Source organism: Anomaloglossus baeobatrachus, chromosome 2 (assembly GCF_048569485.1).
Source record: "Anomaloglossus baeobatrachus isolate aAnoBae1 chromosome 2, aAnoBae1.hap1, whole genome shotgun sequence".
Lineage (NCBI taxonomy): Eukaryota > Metazoa > Chordata > Amphibia > Anura > Aromobatidae > Anomaloglossus > Anomaloglossus baeobatrachus.
This window is the reverse complement of record NC_134354.1, coordinates 738,411,643-738,436,483: the sequence shown is the minus strand read 5'-3', so window position 1 is coordinate 738,436,483 and position 24,841 is coordinate 738,411,643. Positions and strand designations below refer to the sequence as shown.

Sequence of the window (24,841 nt, the reverse complement as noted above, 5' to 3'; positions counted from 1 at the left end):
GTTAGTGTTAAATAAAGAATAAAAGTAGTAGTAAGATGCTCGTTACCATAAGATGCACCCTAGGTTTAGATAGCTAAAAACAGAAAAAAATATTTTTCCTAATAATTAAAACTTCCCTGGTTGTGTAAAGTAGAGTGGTCATTAGTACTAATTTTAATGTAATGGGGTAAAATAGGCATATAATAAATCTGTTAGTCTCTTTGCCGTGTATACGCACACAGCTCTGCTACGTGAAAACTGTATGCACAGACACATACAGCTTCCTACATGCGCTTATAGTCTCATACATCTCTGCTGTATGCAAATATACACTGCACTCTGCTACATGCATATGTAGACACACACAGCTCTGCTACATGCACATATATACTCATCTCTCCTGTATGCACATATACACATACACTTTACATTACCACACCTTGCAGTTCCTAATTGGCATCTGAATGGAGGCTGCACATCCTGACCAACTGAAGGACCTACAAAGTTAACTTTAGGACCTTTCAGATCATGTGACCGATTGTTTAACTTTAAAAGACCTTTAAAGTGATGTAGAGGTTAGAAGGTCCTTCAGCTGATGCAGCCTCGGTTCATTTCCCGGTAAGTTTCGTCTTCTGCTCCTCACCCATCATATAATTCAGTGCAGAGCAGGAGGGCAGAGAGCAGCACTCTGTGTTTGGGGAGGACACTGTGTCAGCCTTCTCCATCACGTGAAGCTGCCTCCAGGCTTTAAGACTAACACATTTTTAGCAGTTTTATAGTCCGTTTTATAGTCTGAAAAATATATGTATTTTGGGATGTCGAGTACAAATCCTTCAGTAAAAGATGATTATTGCTCTAGAAAAAGAGCACCACTAATTTATCTGCTCCCAAGAAATTTACTTAGTGTAAACTCATTTTCACAATGAAATTTTACATTTTCCCCCTTCTTGTCTCATTTTCCCCCTTTTCTGCCTATGCACATTTTTCAAATTTTATTGTACTTTTTTTTTTTTTTTCCTTTTTTATTTTGTCTCTAAAAAAAAAAAAAAAAAATTTTTTTTCAGATATTGATATTTGTCTGTATTTATTTTTTGGGTACATGGTGCATACTTTGTCATATTTAGGATGAAAAAAAGTATATATGGTTTATTACACTATATCAAAAGTGATTACAATTCTCACATTTTTGAAAATATTTTGTCTTTTCTCGGGACAACACTGAAGATAGGACAACTTTAATTCAATGTACAAGTAGTCAGTGTAAATTTGGTGCCCTCTAAATAAACTAAACTCACAGCCACTAATGTCTAAACCGCTGGCAACAAAAGTGAGTACAGCCCTAAGTGAAAATGTCCAAATTCTGCCCAGTTAGTCATTTGCCTTCACTGATGTCATGCGACTCATTAGTGTTACAAGGTCTCAAGTGTGAATGGGGAGCAGGCGTATTACATTTGGGGTTATCGCTCACACACTCTCACTCATACTGGTCACTGGAAGTTCAGTATGGCTCCTCATGGCAAAGATTTTTCAGAGGATCTGAAAAAAAGAATTGTTCCTTGGCATAAAGATGGCCTAGGCTATGAGAAGATTGTCAACACCCTGACACTTGAGTTGCAACACAGTGGCCAAGACCATACAGTGGTTTACCAAGACAGGTTCCACTCGGAACAGGTTTTGCCATGGTCGACCAAAGTTGTTGAGTGCACGTACTCTGCGTCATATCCAGTGATTATCTTTTCAAAATTGATGTATGAGTGCTGCGGAAGTTAAAGGGGTAGGGGGTCTTGTTGAGGGTCTGCCTGTCAGTGCTCAGACCATGTACTGCACAGTGCATCATACTTCTCTGCATTTGTTGCTCCCGGAAGAAGCCTCCTCTAAACATGATGCACAAGAAAGCCCGAAAACAATTTGCTGTGGACACGCAGACTAACATGGATTACTGGAACCATGTCCTGAAGCAAGATGAGACTAAGATTAAACTCATTTGGTTAAGATGGTGTCAATTGTGTGTGGCGCCAACCAGGTGAAGTAACAAAGACAAGTGTGTCCTGCCTACAGTCAGGCATGGTGGTGGGAGTGTCATGGTTGGGGATGCTAGCTGTGGGGAGCTACGGTTCATTGAGGAAACCATGAATGCCAACATGTACTGTGACATACTGAAGCAGAGCATGACCCTCTCACTTTCATATTCCAATATAACGACCCCAAACACCTCCAAGACGACCACTGCCTTTGTAAAGAAACTGAGGGTAAAGGTGCTGGACTGGCTAAGCATTTCCAGACCTAAGCCCTATTGAGCATCTTTGGGGTCTCCTCAAACAGATGGAGAAGCGCAAGGTCTGTAACATCCAGAAGCTCCGTGATGTTGTCAAGCAGAATGGAAGAGCATCCATTGGCTCCTGTGAAGCTCTAGTGAAGTCTGTACCCAAGAGAGTAAAGTCTGTGCTTGAAAATAATGGTGGTCACCATTGACACTTTAAGCACAACTTGTCCGTTTTCACTTATCTGTGTACTCACTTTCATTGTCAGCGGTTTAGACATTAATGGCTGTGTGCTTAGTTATTTTGAAAAATGCTGTGGACAAAAGTGCAATAGGATCTTACCCAACAAACGAGCAGAATAACTGCGAGGTGAAAATGCTATCCTTGTAGGGTTGTCGTCCACAAACAGTTCGCAAGCAATATACAGCTGCCGCACAGTCCACAAGCCCGAAGGCAGAAAGGATATATTAAGGAACCATGAGATATGTGGATCAATCTGCGCTGCTATAAGTAGATAAAACCTTCAGCGGTAGATGAAGGGCGCTTCAATGCGTTTCAAATTGTAACCCCATTTCTTCAGCCCTTGAAATGCATCAACACCGCTGGAACCGCGCCGGCATGGGAGGGGAGTGTGAGTTTTTTTTATTTTAATGGTGGCAAACCTGGGGAATGAGAAGAGTTTGGCCTAGTAGAGGACAGCCCCTTTAATAGTTACTGTCCTTGAAGATCAAAAGTGAATTTTGACCGTTTTATGACTAACATTGCTGCCTTTGTATGACTCGAAAGAGCGAGACAGCTGCCAACGTATGGCAGACATAAATCTTTATCTGCCTGGTTTGGAGGTCTGATCATTGTTACGTGCTATAGTTGAAAAGTCTTTAAGGACAGAACGGTTTCCCATTAATGAGAGCCCAGATTAGACCACACATCAGGCTGGAGAGCAGGGACATGTGGATTTAAAGGGAACCGACCACCGGGATTTTGCCATATAAAATAAATGCAGTGTCATACTGGCACTAGCATGGGGATTAAAATCATGCTTTACTTTTCAGATTGGATCTATGATTGAAGAAAAAAAACATTTCTAAAGGCCCAGAAGTTGGTGCATTCTGTGAGTGACCTGTGCAGCGGGGGCAGGCCTTTGTGGGTTGGGTCCTCTGTGTTTATTCCTCCTCTGGTGTCCTCCTGGCTTGCACCTTTTCTTTTCCGCTGCGTCGCTATTGCTGGCGCGTGCGTGTTGATACAGTAATGATGTCTTCATTAACCCCTTCAGCCCCGGGGCACTTTCCGTTTTTGCGTTTGTTTTTTGCTCCCCTTCTTCCGAGAGCCGTAACTTTTTTATTTTTCCGTCAATCTTGCCATATGAGGGCTTGTTTTTTGCGGGACAAGTTGTACTTTTAAATGAAACCATAAGTTTTACCATATGGTGTACTGGAAAACAGCAAACAAATTCCAAATGCGGAAAAATTGCAAAAAAACTGTGATGGCACAATAGTTTTTGGGATGTTTTATTCATGGTGTTCACTATATGGTAAAACTGATGTGTGTGTATGATGCCTGAGGTCGGTGCGAATTTGTAGACACCAAACATGTATAGGTTTACTTGTATCTAAGGGGTTAAAAAAATTTCACAAGTTTGTCCAATAAAAGTGGCGCACGTTTTGCGCCATTTTCCGAAACACGTAGCGTTCTTATTTTTTGGGATCTATGGCTCAGTGATGGCTTATTTTTTTGCGTCTCGAGCTGTCGTTTCTAATGGTACCATTTTTGCGCAGATGCTACATTTTGATTGCCTGTTATTGCATTTTGCATAAAACTTGCGGCGACCAAAAAACGTAATTTGGCGTTTAGATTTTTTTTTGCCACTACGCCGTTTAATAATCCGATTAATTGATTTTATATTTTGATAGATCGGGCATTTCTGAACGCGGCGATACCAAATATGTGTATATTTATTTATTTTTTAACCCTTTAATTTTCAATGGGGGGGAAAGGGGTGATTTGAACTTTTTTTAGATTTTTTTATTTTTTTATTTTACTAGCCCCCCTAGGGGGCTATAGCGATCAGCAATCCGATCGCTCTTATCTATCTGCTGATCACAGCTATACAGCTGTAAACAGCAGATTCAGTCACTTTCTTTTTCTCTCTGCTCGCGGCCGAGGGAAAACGAAAGTGAAACTTCATAGCTGCAGGCGTCATCACATGACCCTGTGCTACGATGGCAACCACCGATAGTCACGTGATCACACACGTGACTTCCGGTGGGGTGGCGGTAAGTAAAAAACATGGCCGCGCGCATTTAGATCTTGCTGCCAGACTTTGGCAGCAAGATTTAAGGGGTTAATGGCCGCGGGTGGAAGCGATTCCACCCGCGGTTAGCAGGCACACGTCAGCTGTTGCAAACAGCTGATGTGTGCCGACCGCCGCCGCCTGCCCGCGGCAGGGGGCGGGGCTTAACGGGACACGTTCCATGACGGATATATCCGTCCATGGTCGAGAAGGGGTTAAAATGGTGCCGGAGTCAACGCATGCGCATATCAAGATCTCATTTTATTGACTATAGTTTGGCAAACACTGAGCGGCTTCGGTGCAGATGAAGGAAAAAAATTAAATTGCGCCAATGCCACTCATAGTTTTCTCCACAGTGTCTTCAATAAAATTGCGCTGGAGATCAAGGAATGCGCATGCGCTGACTCTGGCACCATTTTAATGAAGACCTCATTACTGTACCAATGCGTATGCAGCACAAAATTTAAATAAAAGGGGCAAGATGGGAGGATGCAGGAGGATTACACACAGAGGACCGGACCCACAAAAGCTCGCTCCACTGCACTCGTCAATCACAGAATGCACCAACTTCTGGAGCTTTTATCAACGTTTTTCTTTCTGCAATCAAATATACAATCTGAAAAGTGAAGGCATGATTTTAATCACCATGCTAGCGCCAGTATGGCACTGCCTCTGCCTTTTACTTTATATGGAAAAATCCTGGTGGTTGGATCCTTTTAACTTTGATTGTTGTCAATGACTACCTCAGAGATCCTGAATGTATGACCAGTGTTTTTTTTTTTTCTTTTTTTAAATTTTTTAAACCCCCCAAAACTTTATACCAAATAGTTGGCTAGCACATTGCTATACTCTGCAAGATGACCTGGTAAAATAGTGTGTACTGAGCGTCAGCAGCATTGGCTTACTGTCGGTCTGTGCCCTCCCCAAATATCTCTTAGGTAGATAGTAGCGGCAGCGATGGCCTACCCCTATTCTTTCATGTCTCTGGTTGTGTGAAAAGTGATTGTCCCCTCCCTGATTTCTTATTTTGCATGTTTGTCACACTTAAAGGTTTCAGATCACCAATTAAATTGAAATATTAGACAAAGTGACACAAGTAAACACAAAATGCAGTTTATAAATGAAGGTGTTTATTATTAAGGGAAAAATAAATTCAAACCTATAGGGCCCTGCTTGAAAAAGTGATTGTCCCCTAAACGTAATAACTGGTTGTGCCACCCTTAGCAGCAACAGCTGCAATGAAGTGTTTGCTAACTTAACTGGCAATGAGTCTTTTACAACGCTAGAGGAATTTTGGCCCACTCATCTTTACAGAAATGTTGTAATTGGAGGATTTCTGAGCATGAACTGTCTTTTTAAGCATCTCAATTGGATTAAGGTCAGGACTTTGACTAGGCCACTTTTAAAGTCTTAATTTTGTTTTCCTTAAGCCATTCAGAGGTGGACTTGCTGGTCGTGTTTTTGGATCATTGTCCTGCTGCATAACCCAAGTGCGCTTCAGCTTTAGGTCTTGAATGCATGGCTGGACATTCTCTTTCAGGATCTTTACTAGACAGGAGAATTCATGGTTACATTTAGCACAGCAAGTCTTCCAGGTCCTGAAGCAGCAAAACAGCCCCAAACCATCACACTACCACCACCATATTTTACTGTTGGTATGATGTTGGTTTTCTGAAATGCTGTGTTACTTCTATGACAGATGTAATTGGACATACACCTTCCAAAAAGTTCAACTTTTGTTTCGTCAGTCTACAAACGAGACACCCAAAAGTCTTGGAACATCAAGGTGTTTTCAGGCAAAACTGAGACTAGTCTTCATGTTGTTTTTGCTCACAGTTGTTTTTGTCTTGGAATGTTGCCATGCAGGTCATTTTTTTTTTCCCAGTCACTTTATGGTGGAATCATGAACACTGACTTTAAAGGGGGCTTTACACGGTAGCGATATCGCTAGCAATTTCTAGCGATAGCGGCCGTGTAAGTACCCGCCCCCGTCGCGCATGCGATTGTTTGTGATCGCTGCCGTAGCGAACATTATCGCTACGCAGCGTCACACATACTTACCTGGTCGGCGGCGGCGCTGTGACTGCCGAACAATCCCTCCTTCAAGGGGGAGGGACGTTCGGCATCACAGCGACGTCACCGCAACGTCACTAAGCGGCCGGCCAATCAAAGCGGAGGGGCGGAGATGAGCAGGACGTAACATCCCGCCCACCTCATTCCTTCCGCATTGGTGCCGGCGGCAGGTAAGGAGACGGTCCTCGCTCCTGCGGTGTCACACATAGCGATGTGTGCTGCCGCATGAGCGATGACACACGACGCTAAACAACCCTTACCGATTTTTGACTTTGGGACGACCTCTCCATGGTGAACGATTCTCACCATTTTTGAGGTCGCCTAAGGTCGCTGGTAAGTATTACACGCTGTGATATCTTTAATTACGCCGGATGTGCGTCACTAACAACTTGACCCCGGCGACCAAACATTAACGATATCGTAGCGTGTAAAACCCCCTTAACTGTGGCAAGTGAGGCCTGCAGTTCTTTGAATGTTGTTGTGGGATCTTTTATGACCTCTGAGTCGTTGCTGCACTCCTGGGGTAATTGGTCTGCCAGCCACTCCTGGGAAAGTTCTTACTGTTCCATGTTTTTGCCATTTGTGGCTAATTGCTCTCACTGTGGTTCCCTGGTGTCCCAAAGCTTTAGAAATGGCTTTATAACCTTGTCCAGACTGATTGATAGATATCTCTGACTTTGTTTCTCATTTCTTCCTGTGTTTCTTTAGGTACCGTCACACATAACGAGATCGCAGCTGAGTCACGGTTTCTGTGACGCAGTAGCGATCCCGTTAGCGATCTCGTTATGTGTGACACCTACCAGCGATCAGACCCCTGCTGTGAGATCGCTAGTCGTTGCAGAATGGTCCAGGCCATTTTCTTCAAAGGCGATGTCCTGCTGGGCAGGACACATCGCTGTGTTTGACGCTGTGTGACAGGGTCACAGTGACTGCTGAGATCGTTATACAGGTCACTACTGCGACCTGTATTGTTCCTGCATCGCTGGTAAGGTCTGACTGTGTGACATCTCACCAGCGACCTCCCAGCAACTTACCTGCAATCCCTATCAGGTCGCATCGTTTTCGGGATCGCTGGTAAGTCGTTGTGTGTGACTGGGCCTTTTGGAGCACAGCATGATATCCAGCTTCTGAGGATCTATTGGTCTACTTCAGTTTTGTCAGGCAGGTCCTATTTAAGTGATTGAGAATGGGTGTTTCAGTAATCGGGCCTGGGTGTGGCTTGGGAAATAGAACTCTCCTTCCCAAAGATGTCATAATCCACAGTTAATATGTTTTAAGGATGGGGGGCAGGGTAATCATTATTTTCACATAGGGCCCTGTAGATTTGATTTCTTTTTTCCTTGATAATTAAGATCATTTTATAAACTGCATTTTGTGTTATGTACGGGGCGGCACAGTGGCTCAGTGGTTAGCATTCAAATCCCACCAAATCCCTGGGTTCAAATCCCACCAAGGACTACATCTGCAAGTTTGTATGTTCTCCCTGTGTTTGCGGGGGTTTCCTCCAGGTACTCTGGTTTCCTCCCACACTCCATAAACATACTGATAGGGAACGGTGAGCCCCAATGGGGACAGTGTTACCATTGTATGTAAAGCGCTGTGGGATTAACAGCGCTATATATAAATGAATAAATATTATTATCTTTGTCTAATATTTACATTTATTTGATGATCTGAAACATTTAAGGCTAAGTTCACATTTCCGTTGTTTTGCATCAGTCACATGCGTCGCTTGACGCATGTTACTGATGCGCTGTACAAAGGATGACAAAGAACAGAATTCTTTGTCGGACTCTGTTGTGTGCGGGGGCGGAGTGCGAGGGGGCGGAGTTCGGGGTGGGTGGGTGGAGCCCAGCGGGGCCGTGGCACTGAGGACGTCAGTGCCGCGGGGACTGCAGGGCTGGGGACAGGTGAGTGTGAGTGTGTGAGTACATGCTGAGTGCAGGAGGGGGCGGAGCTGAGCGGGGAAGTGTCAGGCTCCCTGCACAGCCAGGGTAAATATCGGGTATAAGCAAAGCACTTTTTGCTTGGTTACCCGATATTTATCTTGGTTACCAGCATACACCGCTTAGCGCTGGCTCCCTGCACCCGTAACCAGTGTAAATATCGGGTAACTAACCAAAGCGCATTGCTTGGTTACCTGATGTGTATCCTGGTTACGGGTGCAGGGAGCCAGACAGAGCATGCACAGCAAAATCCTACGGATCGCGCTGCTCAAAAAACGTTACATGCTGCGTTCCTCCCGCCCGGCGGTCAGTCGTTCCACGACTGATCAGTTGGGCGGAGGGTGCAACGCAGCATCATCAGTCACAATCCACCGCTCTTACAAGTCTATGGGTACAACGGAATCCGCCAAACGAATTCCGTTGTTTACCAGAGCAGCGGATTGTGACTGATACAATTTAATGGAAGTGTGAACCTAGCCTTAGTGTGACAAACATGCAAAAGTAATCAAGTAGTAATCACACTACTGTATTGGTAAAAATGCACAGGTTAAAAAAAAAAAATCCACGTGCAATTTTAGTGCTTTTCGCAACGTAAACCCATCTTAAGCACTTGAATGTCAATAAAGTTTTGTCAAAGCCAAATACCAGGAAATTAAAAAAACAAACAAAAACAAAGCAGCTTTATTTGAAGCATGACATACCAAACGGAGTCAAAAACGCATGCAAGAAAAAAAGCACACAAACGCAAGTAAACTAAGGAGCAGAAATTCTGCATAGCCAGAAACTCTACAAATTCTGATCATGGGAACATAACCTAAATGTACCGTATTATTCGGATTATAAGACTTGGAAAATGAGGGGTGCGTCTTAAAATCCGATTTATATAGCTTACCGTGGGGGGGGGTGTCTGTGCAGCTCTGTGTGCGGGCGGCCAGGTGCTTGTCGCTACGTGCGGGCGGCTGGGTGCCTGTCTGTGTGGGCGGCCTGCTGGCTGCCACACTGTACGGTTGGCTGTGCGGCGAGTGTCCCAGTCTGTCCGCGGTCCTGGTTTCAAATGAGGGCGTCAGGAGTAAGCGTCTGCGCAGATTGAGCTCTTGATGAGAGCTCCATCTGCGCACACGCCGCTATGGGCGCCATCATTTGAAACCGGGACTGCGGACAGACTTGGACACTCACCGCACCGGCCTGCTCCACCACTGACCGTTGTCACTGACCCGCCGACGCCAACATGGACTTGCCGCCGCTGCTAGCACAGCCTCTGCCTCCTGTGACCCCCTCCGGTAAGGCAACACCGGAGTATAAGACTGACCCCATTTTTTTTTTTTTTTCTTCGGCGCTCCATTGGGAGACCCAGACGATTGGGTGTATAGCTACTGCCTCCGGAGGCCACACAAAGCATTACACTAAAAAGTGTAAGGCCCCTCCCCTTCTGGCTATACACCCCCCGTGGGATCACGGCTGCTCAGTTTTCAAGCTTTGTGCGAAGGAGGTCAGACATCCACGCATAGCTCCACTGTTTAGTCAGCAGTAGCTGCTGACTATATCGGATGGAAGAAAAGAGGGCCCTTGCTAAAGGGCCCCCAGCATGCTCCCTTCTCACCCCATCTTTTTGGCGGTGTTTGTTAAGGTTGAGGTACCCATTGCGGGTACGGAGGCTGGAGCCCACATGCTGTTTTCCTTCCCCATCCCCCTGAGGGCTCTAGGGAAGTGGGATCTTACCGGCCTCCAGACTCTGAGGCCGGGCTCCATCCACAGACCCGGAGATCCTGCTGGATACGGAGCTGGGTACCATCAGGGACAAGGCCCTGCAACATTCAGGTACTCTGTGTCCCCGTGCAGACAGGCACAGACACACTCCAGCGTTGCTGGGTGTTCTAGTGCGCCGGGGACAGTAGCGCTGCGCGCCTGGAGTTTTACTCGCTGCAGCTTAGCTGAGTGAGTTTATATGGGGAACTACCGCGCCGGCCGCCATGAGACAGCGGCGCGGCTGAGACTTGTGGTGCGCCGGGGACTTCGCGCCGACCGTGCTTTTACGACGGCAGCGCTGATAAATCTAGTCCCCGGCTTCTGCGGCCTAGTTACGTTCGTTCCCGCCCCCTGCCCTGTCAGTCAGGGCAGGGGAGAGACGCTGTACAGTAGTCAGCGCCGAGGGCTGGAGTCTTATTTACATACTCCAGGACTCTCACTGGGCACAGTGAGACGCCAGTTCCCGCTCTTTGTCTGCAGCACGCCCACGGCCCGCCCCTCTTCACAGGACGCTGGCAGCCATTCCTGCACGCAGTCTGAGCTGGAGAACGGACATAGCCACTGGGAGACCCAGACAGGGGATTATGGCGACCACACAACCGCTATTAAGCGGGCGGTAAGCAGCACCTAAGTGCTGACCCCACTAGTGCCACAGTGTTGTTTTTGTGTACTTTTGTTTGTACATATATATATATACATTGCACTGTACGGTCGCTTCTTGGCTTATACCCCTATATTGCTCTGAGGAGACAACAGCATGTCATCCGCAAAAAGCAAGGGTGCCAAGGCACGGGCTTCATATGCTGCCTGTACCGCATGTGGGGCTGATCTACCGGCAGGTTCCACTGACCCCCATTGTGTGCAATGTTCGGTCCCTGTGCCACTTCGTCAGCCGGAGTCTATGCTAGTAGTGGCCCAGGCAGAGACGCCTGTGAACCCTGCCCCGGTGACGGGGACAGAGTTTGCAGTTTTTGCTGATAAGATGTCTGTGACTATGACAAAAATTCTAGAAACTTTGCAGTCCAGGCCGGTCACTCAGACCATGGGCACTGCTGATTCAATGTTCCCCGGTCCCCCTCAGTTGGAACTAATCCGTGCTCCAAGGGGGTCCCAGGCATCACAGGCTGAAGGCTCTGACTCGGACGACAGTCCCAGGCAGCCTAAGCGAGCTCGCTGGGAGAGACACTCGGCGTCATCACGCTGGTTAGGGTCTCAGCGAGAGGATTCTCTGTATGAGGAGACAGAACTAGGTGATCAGGAGTCTACTCCTGAGACCGCTCTAAACCTGGATACCCCTGATGGTGACGCCATGGTGAATGACCTTATAGCGGCCATCAATAGACTGCTGGATATTTCCCCTCCAGCGGAGGATGCAGCAGCACAGCAGGAGAAATTCCATTTTAGGTATCCCAAACGTAAATTGAGCTCTTTTCTGGACCACGCGGACTTCAGAGAAGCAGTCCAGAAACACCATGCTTCTCCAGATAAGCGTTTCTCCAAACGTCTTAAGGATACACGTTATCCCTTTCCCCCTGACGTGGTCAAACGCTGGACCCAGTGTCCAAAGGTGGACCCCCCAATCTCCAGGCTTGCGGCTAGATCCATAGTTGCAGTGGAAGATGGGGCTTCACTTAAAGATGCCAATGACAGACAGATGGACCTTTGGCTGAAATCTGTCTATGAAGCTATCGGCGCGTCGTTTGCTCCAGCATTCGCAGCCGTGTGGGCACTCCAAGCTATTTCAGCTGGTCTAGCGCAGGTGGACTCGATCATACGTCCATCAGTGCCGCGAGTGGCGTCCTTGACCTCGCAAATGTCTGCGTTTGCGACTTACGCTATCAATGCGGTCTTGGACTCTACCAGCCGTACGTCAATGGCGTCCGCCAACTCGGTGGTTTTACGCAGAGCCTTATGGTTAAAAGAATGGAAAGCAGATTCTGCTTCCAAAAAATGCTTAACCAGTTTGCCATTATCTCAAGACAGGCTGTTTGGTGAGCAATTGGCGGAAATCATTAAACAGTCCAAGGGCAAGGACTCTTCCTTACCCCAGCCCAGATCAAACAAACCTCAGCAGTGGAAGGGACAGTCGAGGTTTCGGTCCTTTCGAGGTTCGGGCAGGACCCAATTCTCCTCGTCCAAAAGGACTCAGAAGGAACAGAGGAGCTCAGATTCCTGGCGGACTCACTCACGTCCAAAGAAAGCAGCCGGAGGAACCGCTTCCAAGCCGGCTGCCTCATGACTTTCGGCCTCCTCTCTCCGCATCCTCGGTCGGTGGCAGGCTCTCCCGCTTTTGCGGCATTTGGCTGCCACAGGTCAAAGACCGGTGGGTAACAAACATTTTGTCTCACGGGTACCGGATAGAGTTCAGCTCTCGTCCTCCGCCTCGGTTCTTCAGAACTTCCCCACATCCCGACCGAACCGATGCTCTTCTGCAAGCGGTGTGCTCTCTAAGGGCAGAGGGAGTGGTGATCCCGGTTCCTCTTCTGGAAAGAGGTCAGGGTTTTTACTCCAATCTATTTGTGGTGCCAAAAAAGGACGGCTCTTTCCGTCCTGTTCTGGACCTAAAACTGCTCAACAAGCACGTGAAAACCAGGCGGTTCCGGATGGAATCCCTCCGCTCCGTCATTGCCTCGATGTCTCAAGGAGATTTCCTAGCATCAATAGACATCAAAGATGCTTATCTCCACGTGCCGATTGCTCCAGAGCACCAGCGTTTTCTACGCTTCGTTATAGGAGACGAACACTTTCAGTTCATAGCCCTGCCGTTTGGTCTGGCGACAGCCCCACGGGTTTTCACCAAGGTCATGGCAGCAGTGGTAGCAGTCTTGCACTCTCAGGGACACTCGGTGATCCCTTACTTGGACGATCTACTTGTCAAGGCACCCTCTCAAGAGGCATGCCAACACAGCCTGAACGTTGCGCTGGAGACTCTCCAGACTTTCGGGTGGATCATCAACTTTTCAAAGTCAAATCTGTCCCCGACCCAATCACTAACATATCTTGGCATGGAGTTTCATACTCTCTCAGCGACAGTGAAGCTTCCGATGGACAAGCAGCGTTCACTACAGACAGGGGTGCACTCTCTCCTTCAGGGCCAGTCGCACCCCTTAAGACGCCTCATGCACTTCCTGGGGAAGATGGTGGCAGCAATGGAGGCAGTTCCGTTTGCACAGTTTCATCTGCGCCCACTTCAATGGGACATTCTCCGTCAATGGGACGGGAAGTCGACGTCCTTAGACAGGAATGTCTCCCTTTCCCAGACGGCCAAGGACTCTCTTCAATGGTGGCTTCTTCCCACCTCATTATCACAGGGAAGGTCCTTCCTACCCCCATCCTGGGCGGTGGTCACGACAGACGCGAGTCTGTCAGGGTGGGGAGCAGTTTTTCTCCACCACAGGGCTCAGGGTACGTGGACTCAGCAGGAGTCCACCCTTCAGATCAATGTTCTGGAAATCAGGGCGGTGTATCTTGCCCTACAAGCCTTTCGGCAGTGGCTGGAAGGAAAGCAGATCCGAATTCAGTCGGACAACTCCACGGCGGTGGCATACATCAACCACCAAGGCGGGACACGCAGTCGACAAGCCTTCCAGGAAGTCCGGCGGATTCTGATGTGGGTGGAAGCCACGGCCTCCACCATATCCGCAGTTCACATTCCCGGCGTGGAAAACTGGGAAGCGGACTTCCTCAGTCGCCAGGGTATGGACGCAGGGGAATGGTCCCTTCACCCGGACGTGTTTCAGGACATCTGTCGCCGCTGGGGAAGGCCGGACGTCGATCTAATGGCGTCCCGGCACAACAACAAGGTCCCAAATTTCATGGCACGGTCTCGCGATCACAGAGCTCTGGCGGCAGACGCCTTAGTGCAAGATTGGTCGCAGTTCCAACTGCCCTATGTGTTTCCCCCTCTGGCACTCTTGCCCAGAGTGCTACGCAAGATCAGGTCCGATTGCCGCCGCGCCCTGCTCGTCGCCCCAGACTGGCCGAGAAGGTCGTGGTATCCGGATCTGTGGCATCTCACGGTCGGCCAACCGTGGGCGCTACCAGACCGGCCAGACTTACTGTCACAAGGGCCGTTTTTCCATCTGAATTCTGCGGCCCTGAACCTGACTGTGTGGCCATTGAGTCCTGGATTCTAGCATCTTCAGGATTATCTCAAGGGGTCGTGGCCACCATGAGACAGGCTAGGAAGCCCACGTCCGCTAAGATCTACCACAGAACGTGGAAGATTTTCTTATCCTGGTGCTCGGCACAGGGAGTGTCCCCCTGGCCATTTGCATTGCCTACTTTTCTTTCCTTCCTGCAATCTGGTTTGGAAAAAGGCTTATCGCTCGGCTCCCTTAAAGGGCAAGTCTCAGCGCTATCGGTATTTTTTCAAAAGCGTCTAGCACGACTTCCTCAGGTACGCACGTTCCTGCAGGGGGTTTCACATCGTCCCTCCGTACAAACGGCCGTTAGATCCATGGGATCTGAACAGGGTACTAGTTACTCTCCAGAAGCCGCCCTTCGAGCCTCTGAAAGATGTTTCACTTTCCCGGCTCTCACAGAAAGTGGCCTTTCTGGTAGCGGTCACGTCTCTTCGGAGGGTATCCGAACTGGCAGCGCTGTCATCCAAAGCTCCCTTCCTGGTTTTTCACCAGGACAAGGTAGTGCTGCGCCCGATTCAGGAGTTTCTCCCTAAGGTGGTATCCTCTTTTCATCTCAATCAGGATATCTCCTTGCCTTCCTTTTGTCCTCATCCAGTTCATAAGTATGAAAAGGATTTGCATTTGTTGGATCTCGTGAGAGCACTCAGAATCTACATTTCCCGCACGGCGCCCCTGCGCCGCTCGGATGCACTCTTTGTCCTTGTCGCTGGTAAGCGCAAAGGATCGCAGGCTTCCAAATCCACTCTGGCTCGATGGATCAAAGAACCAATTCTTGAAGCCTACCGTTCTGCTGGGCTTCCGGTTCCATCAGGGCTGAAGGCCCATTCTACCAGAGCCGTGGGTGCGTCCTGGGCACTACGACACCAGGCTACGGCTCAACAGGTGTGCCAGGCAGCTACCTGGTCGAGTCTGCACACTTTCACCAAACATTATCAGGTGCATACCTACGCTTCGGCGGACGCCAGCCTAGGTAGAAGAGTCCTGCAGGCGGCGGTTGCCTCCTCGTAGGAGAGGGCTGTTTTGCAGCTCTAACTTGAGGTATTACTTTACCCACCCAGGGACTGCTTTTGGACGTCCCAATCGTCTGGGTCTCCCAATGGAGCGCCGAAGAAGAAGGGAATTTTGTTACTTACCGTAAATTCCTTTTCTTCTAGCTCCAATTGGGAGACCCAGCACCCGCCCTGTTTCCTTCGGGATTTTTGTTTTTTTCGGGTACACATGTTGTTCATGTTGAACGGTTTCAGTTCTCCGATGTTACTTCGGATTGAATTTGTTTAAACCAGTTATTGGCTTTCCTCCTTCTTGCTTTAGCACTAAAACTGAGCAGCCGTGATCCCACGGGGGGGGTATAGCCAGAAGGGGAGGGGCCTTACACTTTTTAGTGTAATGCTTTGTGTGGCCTCCGGAGGCAGTAGCTATACACCCAATCGTCTGGGTCTCCCAATTGGAGCTAGAAGAAAAGGAATTTACGGTAAGTAACAAAATTCCCTTCTTTTAATCTCAAAATTTGGGGTGCGTCTTATAAAACGAAAAATACAGTAATTCTGAAGCCTGAAGAATAAATCCTGAGCATGCTACTATTATTACAAATGGCACCCTTTACACTTGGGATCTCAGGAACGGGGCTGCGCTCGAATTATCCCTCATAGTCCATAGACATTGGGAATGATTTGAAGATCTTTTAGCAAAGTAGTGCGGGTGCCGGATCATCGCTCCATTCAACTTGGTCAATCCCCAGTCCCGCTCCCTGGGTGGGTTGGACCCTGTTGCTGCCCCAGTTATCAACTCTACAGTGAATGGGTGATAAGTTCTATCTATGGTCCAATCTCTTAAAGGGCTTGTTCACATGTTGCGTTTTTACTAAACATTTTCAGCGCAAATTTCAAGGGAAACACAAGCTGCAGATTACAGTACAAGCAAATTGAGATTTCTGAAAACTCATGTACATGTCTTATTTTTTCTCCTTGCTTATTTTAACCATCAATGTGTTTTTGTAAGTCTGCAGCATGTCAGTTCTTTAGAGTTTTTCATCCATTAAAATGAAAGTGGAGAAAAGCAAGTAACAACGCAGCAAAAATGAATGTAAACGGCATGTTTTGTGCTCGGCTTTTTTTTTTTTTTTTTGACATTTGGTTTTTGGTGCAGAAAAATCCGTTGCAAATGCTCAATATGTGCACATAGCCTTAGGCTATGTGCGCACGTTGCGTAATTGCATGCAGTTACGCTGCGTAACTGCCTGCGTCCCCTGCACAATCTATGGAGATTATGCAGGAGCCGTGCACACGTGGCGTATTAGAGCGCAGCGCTTCGGCTGCTGCCCGAAGCGCGCGTTCTAAGATGTAACATGTCACTTCTTTCCTGCGCTTTGCCTGCATCCCCTGCTCTGTCTATGGGAGGGGCTGCAGTCAGAGTGCATGGAATCGGCTTTTTTTTTCATTACGGATTGTTTCTGCAGCGATTTGAAGCGCATGTGTGCTCTTTAAATCGCTGCAGAAATTTCTGCAGGGCCAGTACGCAACGTGCGCACATAGCCTTAAGGTGCATCAGATCATTGTTAAGAACACTAGTTCCATTGTGATCTTGCTGTAACCAGGCCTCCGATTACCTAATGAATTGAGTACAACACTCGTACTATGGATGATGTGATCCGCTAAGATCATCACTCCCCGTGGTGCATCGTCCTGTGCAAGAACCGTGGCAGCCTGTGTGCACTGATCTATCTAAAGTATCTCTGATCCAGATCTCTCCGTGCACGTCATTTGTGTTGGTCTGTCTATGTAAATGGCAGTCGTACCCTTCCAATACGGGTGATGCAGTACAGAGCTGGCGGTAACTGCATAACCGCTTGATCTCCCTTGGCATCCGCAGTGCGCCGATGCAGCGAGGATACATACACCCGGCATACTGCGCGTTTTCCGGGAGGCAGAGATTTGCAGAAGAGCTGGTGGTGACTCCCCTCTTGCAAATCATATTACAAGGGCGTGAGAACATGATTAGTGGGCCAATTAGTCGAAGGGTAGAAACCGCCTCCTCAATTAGTTTCCCGCTGACTTGCACCTCCCTGGCCAAATTAAATATATCATTTTGATGGAATTATAAAAATCAAAGAAAGGGGCTTTTTATAAGGGGTGTATAGGGGTGTGATAAAGACCCTCGGGCTGTATCGTGGCATATGGGTAAGCTGGTTTATAGGGTAGTCCAGCATGTTTCCATCTCTTCCCTGAGGGACAAGTCACACCTATAGAAGATGTGGAATATGGTTATGCTTTCATGCCTAAATCCGTGTATATACAAAATGCGTTGGTAACTTTTTTGTTTTATTTTTTAGATGCCTGGATATCACAATCTGCATCATTTCCTCGGAATCAGCAACCTGGCGTGGATACCATGTCACCGGTGGCCTCCCTTCCGAAACAAGTCTTGCAATCGCCGTCATCACAGCAGCCCTCAAAAGCTGTTAAAGTCACGTGTGCAAACTGCAAGAAGCCGCTCCAGAAAGGGCAGACTGCTTATCAGCGCAAAGGATCCACTCATTTGTTTTGTTCCACTACTTGCTTGTCATCCTTTTCACAGAAACCAGCTCCAAAGAAGCTCTGCACCATGTGCAAAAAGTAAGCCGCTGTGGTGTAAGCATGTAATAGAGGAACGTGAGCCAGAGAGGGCGCAGAACACCAATTCTTTGAAGGGATTTTTCTTCCACTAGGAAGGGATAATGTCCAGCCACTTTAAATTAGCAGACACTCATTAAAGGGAATGTGTCATTAGAAAATAACACAAAAACTTTGTTGAAACAAAAAGGTTGTCAACTCAAATGTATAAAATAAATAAGTAACTTTGCAATATACCTCTTGTTAAAAATCCTCTATTTTCAAGAACAGGGAGACTTTTAAATTTTATAGTGAACTACTCGTTGCCTAGGTTACATGCCACCTCTGCAGTGTATCAGCGGTGACCGCTTTCCTAGGCAAGGAGCCAATGATGCTCTAAAGCTGGCGGGATTGCTTCAGTGAAACCTGCGCTCCTCCAGTGCTGCTTTAATTTGAAGCATGAGATCATGTATTGGCCCAACCACAGAGCGACCATGCTGCTAGTCTGAAACATCATTTTTTAGGGTACGTGCCCACGATCAGAACCCGCTGCATCCTGGACACGGTGGGTCCTGGCCTGTAGGGCTGCGAGTCTCCTCCGCATGAGACCGCAGCTGCCTGTGCCCAGGATCAGGGTTCGGGGCGCTGCGGTCTCTCGCTTTTTCTTCTTTCCACGGAGAACGTTTGCAACTCTGAAGCAAACAATTGACATGCTGCGGCTCGGAAAACCGCACCGCAGGTCAGTGTTTGCTGCGGAAAAAACAAGTACAGTGGGCATGGGATTTCTATTAACCCCACCCACTTTGCTTGTACTATACAACGCAGCTTTTTGAACACAGCGAAAACACACTACTTTCAAAACGTTGCAAACACTGATCGTGGGCACGCACCCATACAATTGCATCACCCCCAAAGCACGCAAAAAAGCAAGGAGGCAGGGTAAAAAAACCCCCAACAAAGTGAGTTATTGGGAATCTGATCATCACACAATAAATAGAACAGTAGATATCACAGGATTCATCACTCACAATGTGATGTCACAGCTCACCTCCACCCCCTCCCTTCACAATTAATATTTCTTTGTCGCTCCATTGGGAGACCCAGACAATTGGGTGTATAGCTACTGCCTCCGGAGGCCACACAAAGTATTACACTCAAAAGTGTAAGGCCCCTCCCCTTCTGGCTATACACCCCCAGTGGGATCACTGGCTCACCAGTTTTGTGCTTTGTGCGAAGGAGGTCAGACATCCACGCATAGCTCCACTGTTTAGTCAGCAGCAGCTGCTGACTATGTCGGATGGAAGAAAAGAGGGCCCATACTAGGGCCCCCAGCATGCTCCCTTCTCACCCCACTTTTGTCGGAGGTGTTTGTTAAGGTTGAGGTACCCATTGCGGGTACGGAGGCTGGAGCCCACATGCTGCTTTCCTTCCCCATCCCCTTTCGGCTCTGGGTGAAGTGGGATCCTATCGGTCTCCAGGCACTGAGGCCGTGCTCCATCCACAGCTCCTGGGAATCTGCTGGACATGGAGCGGAGTATCCTCAGGGACATGGCCCTGCTACGTTGAGGTACTCTGTGTCCCTGTGGGGACCGCGCACGGACACACGGCAGCATTGCTGGGTGTGTTAGTGCGCCAGGGACGGCGGCGCTGCCCGCACTAGTGCCATCGCACACTACAGCTTGCTGGGTGTGTTAGTGTATTAGGGGACTACCGCGCTAACCGCCGTTGCCATTTTTATTTCGGGTGCGGCTGGGACTTGTGGTGCGCCGGGGACTTCCGCGCCGACCAAGGCTTATATGCCGGCCGCGCTTATCACTCGAGTCCCCGGCTTGCGCGGCCTAGTCTCACTTGGTTTCCGCCCACAGACCTGCCAGTCAGGGTAGGGGCGTGACGCTGCACAGCACGGCAGCGCTGAGAGCTGGAGTATGCTTTGCATACTCCACCCCTCTCACTGTGTACACTGTGAAGCCGGATTCCCGCACTTTCTCAGGCACGCCCACGGCTTCCTCCTCTGCACAGGACGCCGGCAGCCATTCTTGTCAGTGTTTTCTGTAGCGACAGAAGAGACAAGTTTAGGAATCCCTGGCAGGGATTCGGATAGTCACACAACCGCTGTGACCAGGCGTTAAGCAGCACCTGTGGGGCTGACTCCACTAGTGCCGAAGTGCACATATACATATATGCTTATTCACTATGCATTGCACTGTTTAGCTGCGTTTTTGTATATACCCTCCTTGATTGTGCGGAGGACATAACAGCATATTGTCTGTGTAAAACAGAGGTGCAGAAGCACATGTTTTCTATGCAGCCGGTACAGCATGTACGGCTATATGGCCGGCAGTGTACATAGACCCCCATTGTATACTACGGAGTCTCTGCTAATCGTCCAGGACATGGGGACGGAGCCTGCAGTATTTACTGACAGTTTTTTCTGAGATTTTGGCTATGATACTAGAAGCCTTGCAGTCCAGACAAGTCTCTCAAATCCATGGCCACTGTTCATTCATTATCCATGGTCCCCCTCAGTGGGAACAACTTTGAGCTCCGAGGGTGTCATGTGCTTCCCAGAGTGACGGCTCTGACACGGACGACAGTCCCAGACAGCCTGAGAGGCTCACTATGAGCGGCCCTCGACTTCATCACACTAGTCAGGGTCCCAGCAGGACTATCTGTGAGATGTGGCGGAGGTAGCTGCTCAAGATCTAATCCTGAGACCGCTCTCAATCTGGATACACCTGATGGTGATGCCATAGTCAATAATCTCATAGCGTCCATCAATAGAATGTTAGTTATTTCTCCCCCAGCTCCTCCAGTGGAAGAGTCAGCTTCATAGCAGGAGAAATTCCATTCACGTATCCCAAGCGTAAATTAAATACTTTCCTTGACCACCCTGACTTTACACAGGCAGTCCAGGAACACCACGCTTATCCAGTTAAGCGCTTCTCCAAACGGCTGAGGATACACGTTATCCCTACCCCCTGACGTGGGCAATGGCTGGACCCAGTGTCCCAAGGGGCATCCTCCAATCTCCAGCTTGCAGCTAGATCCATAGTTGCAGTGGAAGATGGGGCTGCACTTAAGGATGCCACTGACAGACAGAGGGATCTCTGGTCGAAATCCATCTATGAGGCTATCGGCGCGCTGTTAGCTCCAGCATTCGCAGCCGTAGAGGCACTCCAAGCTACTTCAGCTTGTCTTACACAGATGGACACGGTCACACGTACATCTGTTCCGCAAGTGTCATCCTTAACCGCTCAAATGTCTGCATTTGCGTCTTATGCGATTAATGCTGTCCTAGACTCTACGACCCGTACGGCAGTGGCGTCCGCTAACTCCGTGGTTTTACGCAGGGCCTGGGTGTTAACTGAATGGAAGGCAGATTCTGCTTCCAAGAAAGGGCTTAACCAGTTTGCCTTGTTCTGCTGACCGACTGTTTAGGGTGCGTGAGATGTAATCATTAAACAGTTCAAGAGTAAGGATTCTTCCTTACCTCAGCCCAGACAAAACAAACCCCAACATACCAAGGGACAGTCGGGGTTTTCGGTCTTTTCAAGGCTCGGGCAGGTCCCATTTCTCCTCGTCCAAAGAGGACTCAAAAGGATCAGAGGAGCTCAGTTTCTTGGCGGGCTCAGTCACGCCCAAAAAAGACAGCCTGAAAACCCGCTTCCAAGAGGCTTCCTCATGACTTGCGGCCTCCTCTCTCCGCATCCTCGGTCGGTAGCAGGCTCTCCCGCCTTGGCGATATTTAGCTGTCACAGGTCAAAGACCGTTGGGTGAGAGACATTCTGTCTCACGGGTACAGGATAGAGTTCAGTTCTCGTCCTCCAACTCAATTCTTCAGAACTTCTCCACCTCCCGACCGAGCCGATGCTCTTCTGCAGGCGGTGGGCACTCTAAAGGCACAACGAGTGGTGACCCCCGTTCCTCTTCAGGAACAAGGTCACGGTTTTTACTCCGAATTATTTGCGGTGCCAAGAAAGGACGAGTATTCCCGTCCCGTTCTGGATCTAACACGGCTCAACCAGCTCGTGAACACCAGGCGGTTCCGAATGTAATCCCCCCGCTCCGTCATCGCCTCAATGTTTCAAGGAAATTTCCTAACATCGATAGACGTCAAGGATGCTTATCCCCACGTGCCGATTGATCCAGAGCTCCAGCGTTTCTACGCTTTGTTATAAGACGCGAACACCTTCAGTTCGTAACTCTGCCTTCCGGCTGGCGATAGCCCCACGGGTCTTCGCTAAGGTCATGGCAGCAGTAGTACCAGTCCTGCAATCTCAAGGTCACTCTGTGATCCCGTATTTGGGAGATCTACTTGTCAAGGCACCCTCTTAAGGAACATGCCAACACAGCCGAACGTTGCGCTGGAGACTCTCCAGAGTTTCGGGTGGATCATCAACTTTTCAAAGTCAGATCCGACCCCGGGCCAATCACGAACATATCTAAGCATGGAGTTTTCATACTCTCTCAGCGATAGTGAAGCTTCCGCTAGACAAACAACGTTCACTACAGACAAGGCTGCAATCTCTCCTTAGGATCAGTCGCACACATTGAGACTCCTCATGCACTTCTCACGTAAGATGGTAGCAATGGCGGCAGTCCCTTTTGCGCAGTTTCATCTGCGTCCACTACAATGGGACATTCTCCGCCAATGAGACGGGAGGTCGACGCCCATCGACAGAGACGTCTCCCTTTCTCAGGCGGCCAAAGAATCTCTACGGTGGTGGCTTCTTCCCACCTCATGGTCAGAAAAAAGGTCCTTCCTACCCCCATCCTGGGCGGTAGTTACGACAGGCACGAGTCTATCAGAGTGGGGAGCAGTTTTTTCTCTACCACAGGGCTCAAGGTACGTGGATTCAGCAAGAGTCCACCCTTCAGATCAATGTTCTGGAAATCAGAGCAGTGTATCTTGTCCTACAAGCCTTCCAGCAGTGGCTGAAAAGCAAGCACATCCGAATTCAGTCGGATATCTCCACAGCGGTGGCATACATCAACCACCACGGAAGAACACGCAGCCGGCAAGCCTTCCAGGAAGCCGGCGGATTCTGACGTGGGTGGAAGACACGGCATCCACCATATCCGCAGTTCACATCCCAGGCGTGGTAAACTAGGAAGCAGACTTCCTCAGTCGCCAGGGTATGGACGCAGGGGAATGGTTTCTTCACCCGGACGGGTTTCAGGAGATCTGTCGCCGCTGCGGGATGCCGGACGTCGACATAATGGCGTCACGGCACAACAACATTGTCCCGGCTTCATAGCACAGTCTCACGATCATCGAGCTCTGGCGGCGGACGCCTCAGTTCAACATTGGTCGCAGTCCCGGCTACCTTATGTGTCCCACCTCTGGCATTGTTGCCCAGAGTGCTGCGCAAGATCAAGTCCGACTGTCGCCGCGCCATCCTCGTCGCTCCAGTTTGGCCGAGGAGGTCGGGGTTCCCGGATCTGTGGTACCTCACGGTAGGCCAACCGTGTGCACTACCAGACCGACCAGACTTGCTGTTTCAAGGGCCCTTTTTTCCATCTGAACTCTGCGGCCCTCAACATGACGGTGTAGCCATTGAGTCCTGGATCATAGCGTCTTCAGGATTATCTCAGGAGTGGTTGTCACCATGACGCAGGCCAAGAAGCCAACGTCCGCCAAGATCTACCACAGATCGTGGAAGATATTCTTATCTTGGTGCTCTGCTCAAGGAGTTTCTCCCTGGCCATTTGCATCGCTTATTTTTCCTTCCTTCCTACAATCTTGGTTGGAAAATGGTTGGTCGCTCAGCTCCCTTAAAGGACAAGTCTCAGCGCTATCTGTATTTTTTCAGAAACGCCTAGCCGACTTCCGCAGGTACGCACGTTCCTGCAGGGAGTTTGTCTTCTCATCACTCCGTACAAGCGGCCGTTAGAGCTCTGGAGTCTGAACAAGGTTCTAATGACTCTCTTGAAGCCGCCTTTCGAGCCTTTGAAAGTTGTTTCCCTTTTCCGTCTTTCACAGAAAGTGGCCTTTCTAGTAGCGGTCACGTCTCTTCAGAGAGTGTCCGAGCTAGCAGCGCTGTCATGCAAATCTCCATTCCTGGTCTTCACCAGGACAAGGGGGTTCGGCGTCCGATTCCGGACTTTCTCCCTAAGGTGGTATCCCACTTTCATCTCAATCAAGATATCACCTTACCTTCTTTGTGTCCTCATCCAGTCCATCAATTTGAAAAGGATTTGCATCTGTTGGATCTGGTGAGAGCACTCAGGATCTACATTCCCGCACGGCGCTCCTGTGCCGCCCGGATGCACTCTTTGTCCTTGTCGCTGGTCAGCGTAAAGGGTCGCAAGCTTCCAAATCCACCCTGACTCGGTGGATCAAGGAACCAATTCTTGAAACCTACCGTTCTGCTAGGCTCCCGGTTCCCTCAGGGCTGAATGCCCATTCTACCAGAGCCGTGGGTGCGTCCTGGGCATTACGGCACCAGGCTACGGCTCAGCAGGTGTGCCAGGCACCTACCTGGTCGAGTCTGCACACTTTTACCAAGCATTATCAGGTGCATACCTACGCTTCGGCAGACGCCAGCCTAGGTAGACAAGTCCTTCAGGCGGCGGTTGCCCACCTGTACGAAAGGGCTGTTTGACGGCCCTACCACGAGGTATTCTTTTACCCACCCAGGGACTGCTTTTGGACGTCCCAATTGTCTGGGTCTCCCAATGGAGCGACAAAAAAGAAGGGAATTTTGTTTACTTACCGTAAATTCCTTTTCTTCTAGCTCCAATTGGGAGACCCAGCACCCGCCCTGTTTTCTTAGGGTTTTTTTCGGTACACATGTTGTTCATGTGAATGGTT

At 49.0% G+C, this 24,841-nt stretch overlaps 1 protein-coding gene across 1 annotated transcript in view; it reads left to right on the top strand.

Moving 5' to 3' along the window:
- The window catches only part of ZMYM2 (zinc finger MYM-type containing 2), a 241,936-nt gene that overhangs the window by 38,522 nt on the left and 178,573 nt on the right, over window positions 1-24,841 (top strand). Inside the window, exon 3 of the mRNA XM_075337404.1 lies at window positions 17,769-18,051. Within this exon, the coding sequence (XP_075193519.1) occupies window positions 17,769-18,051 (283 nt within the window). The remainder of the gene's footprint in view (window positions 1-17,768; window positions 18,052-24,841) is intronic.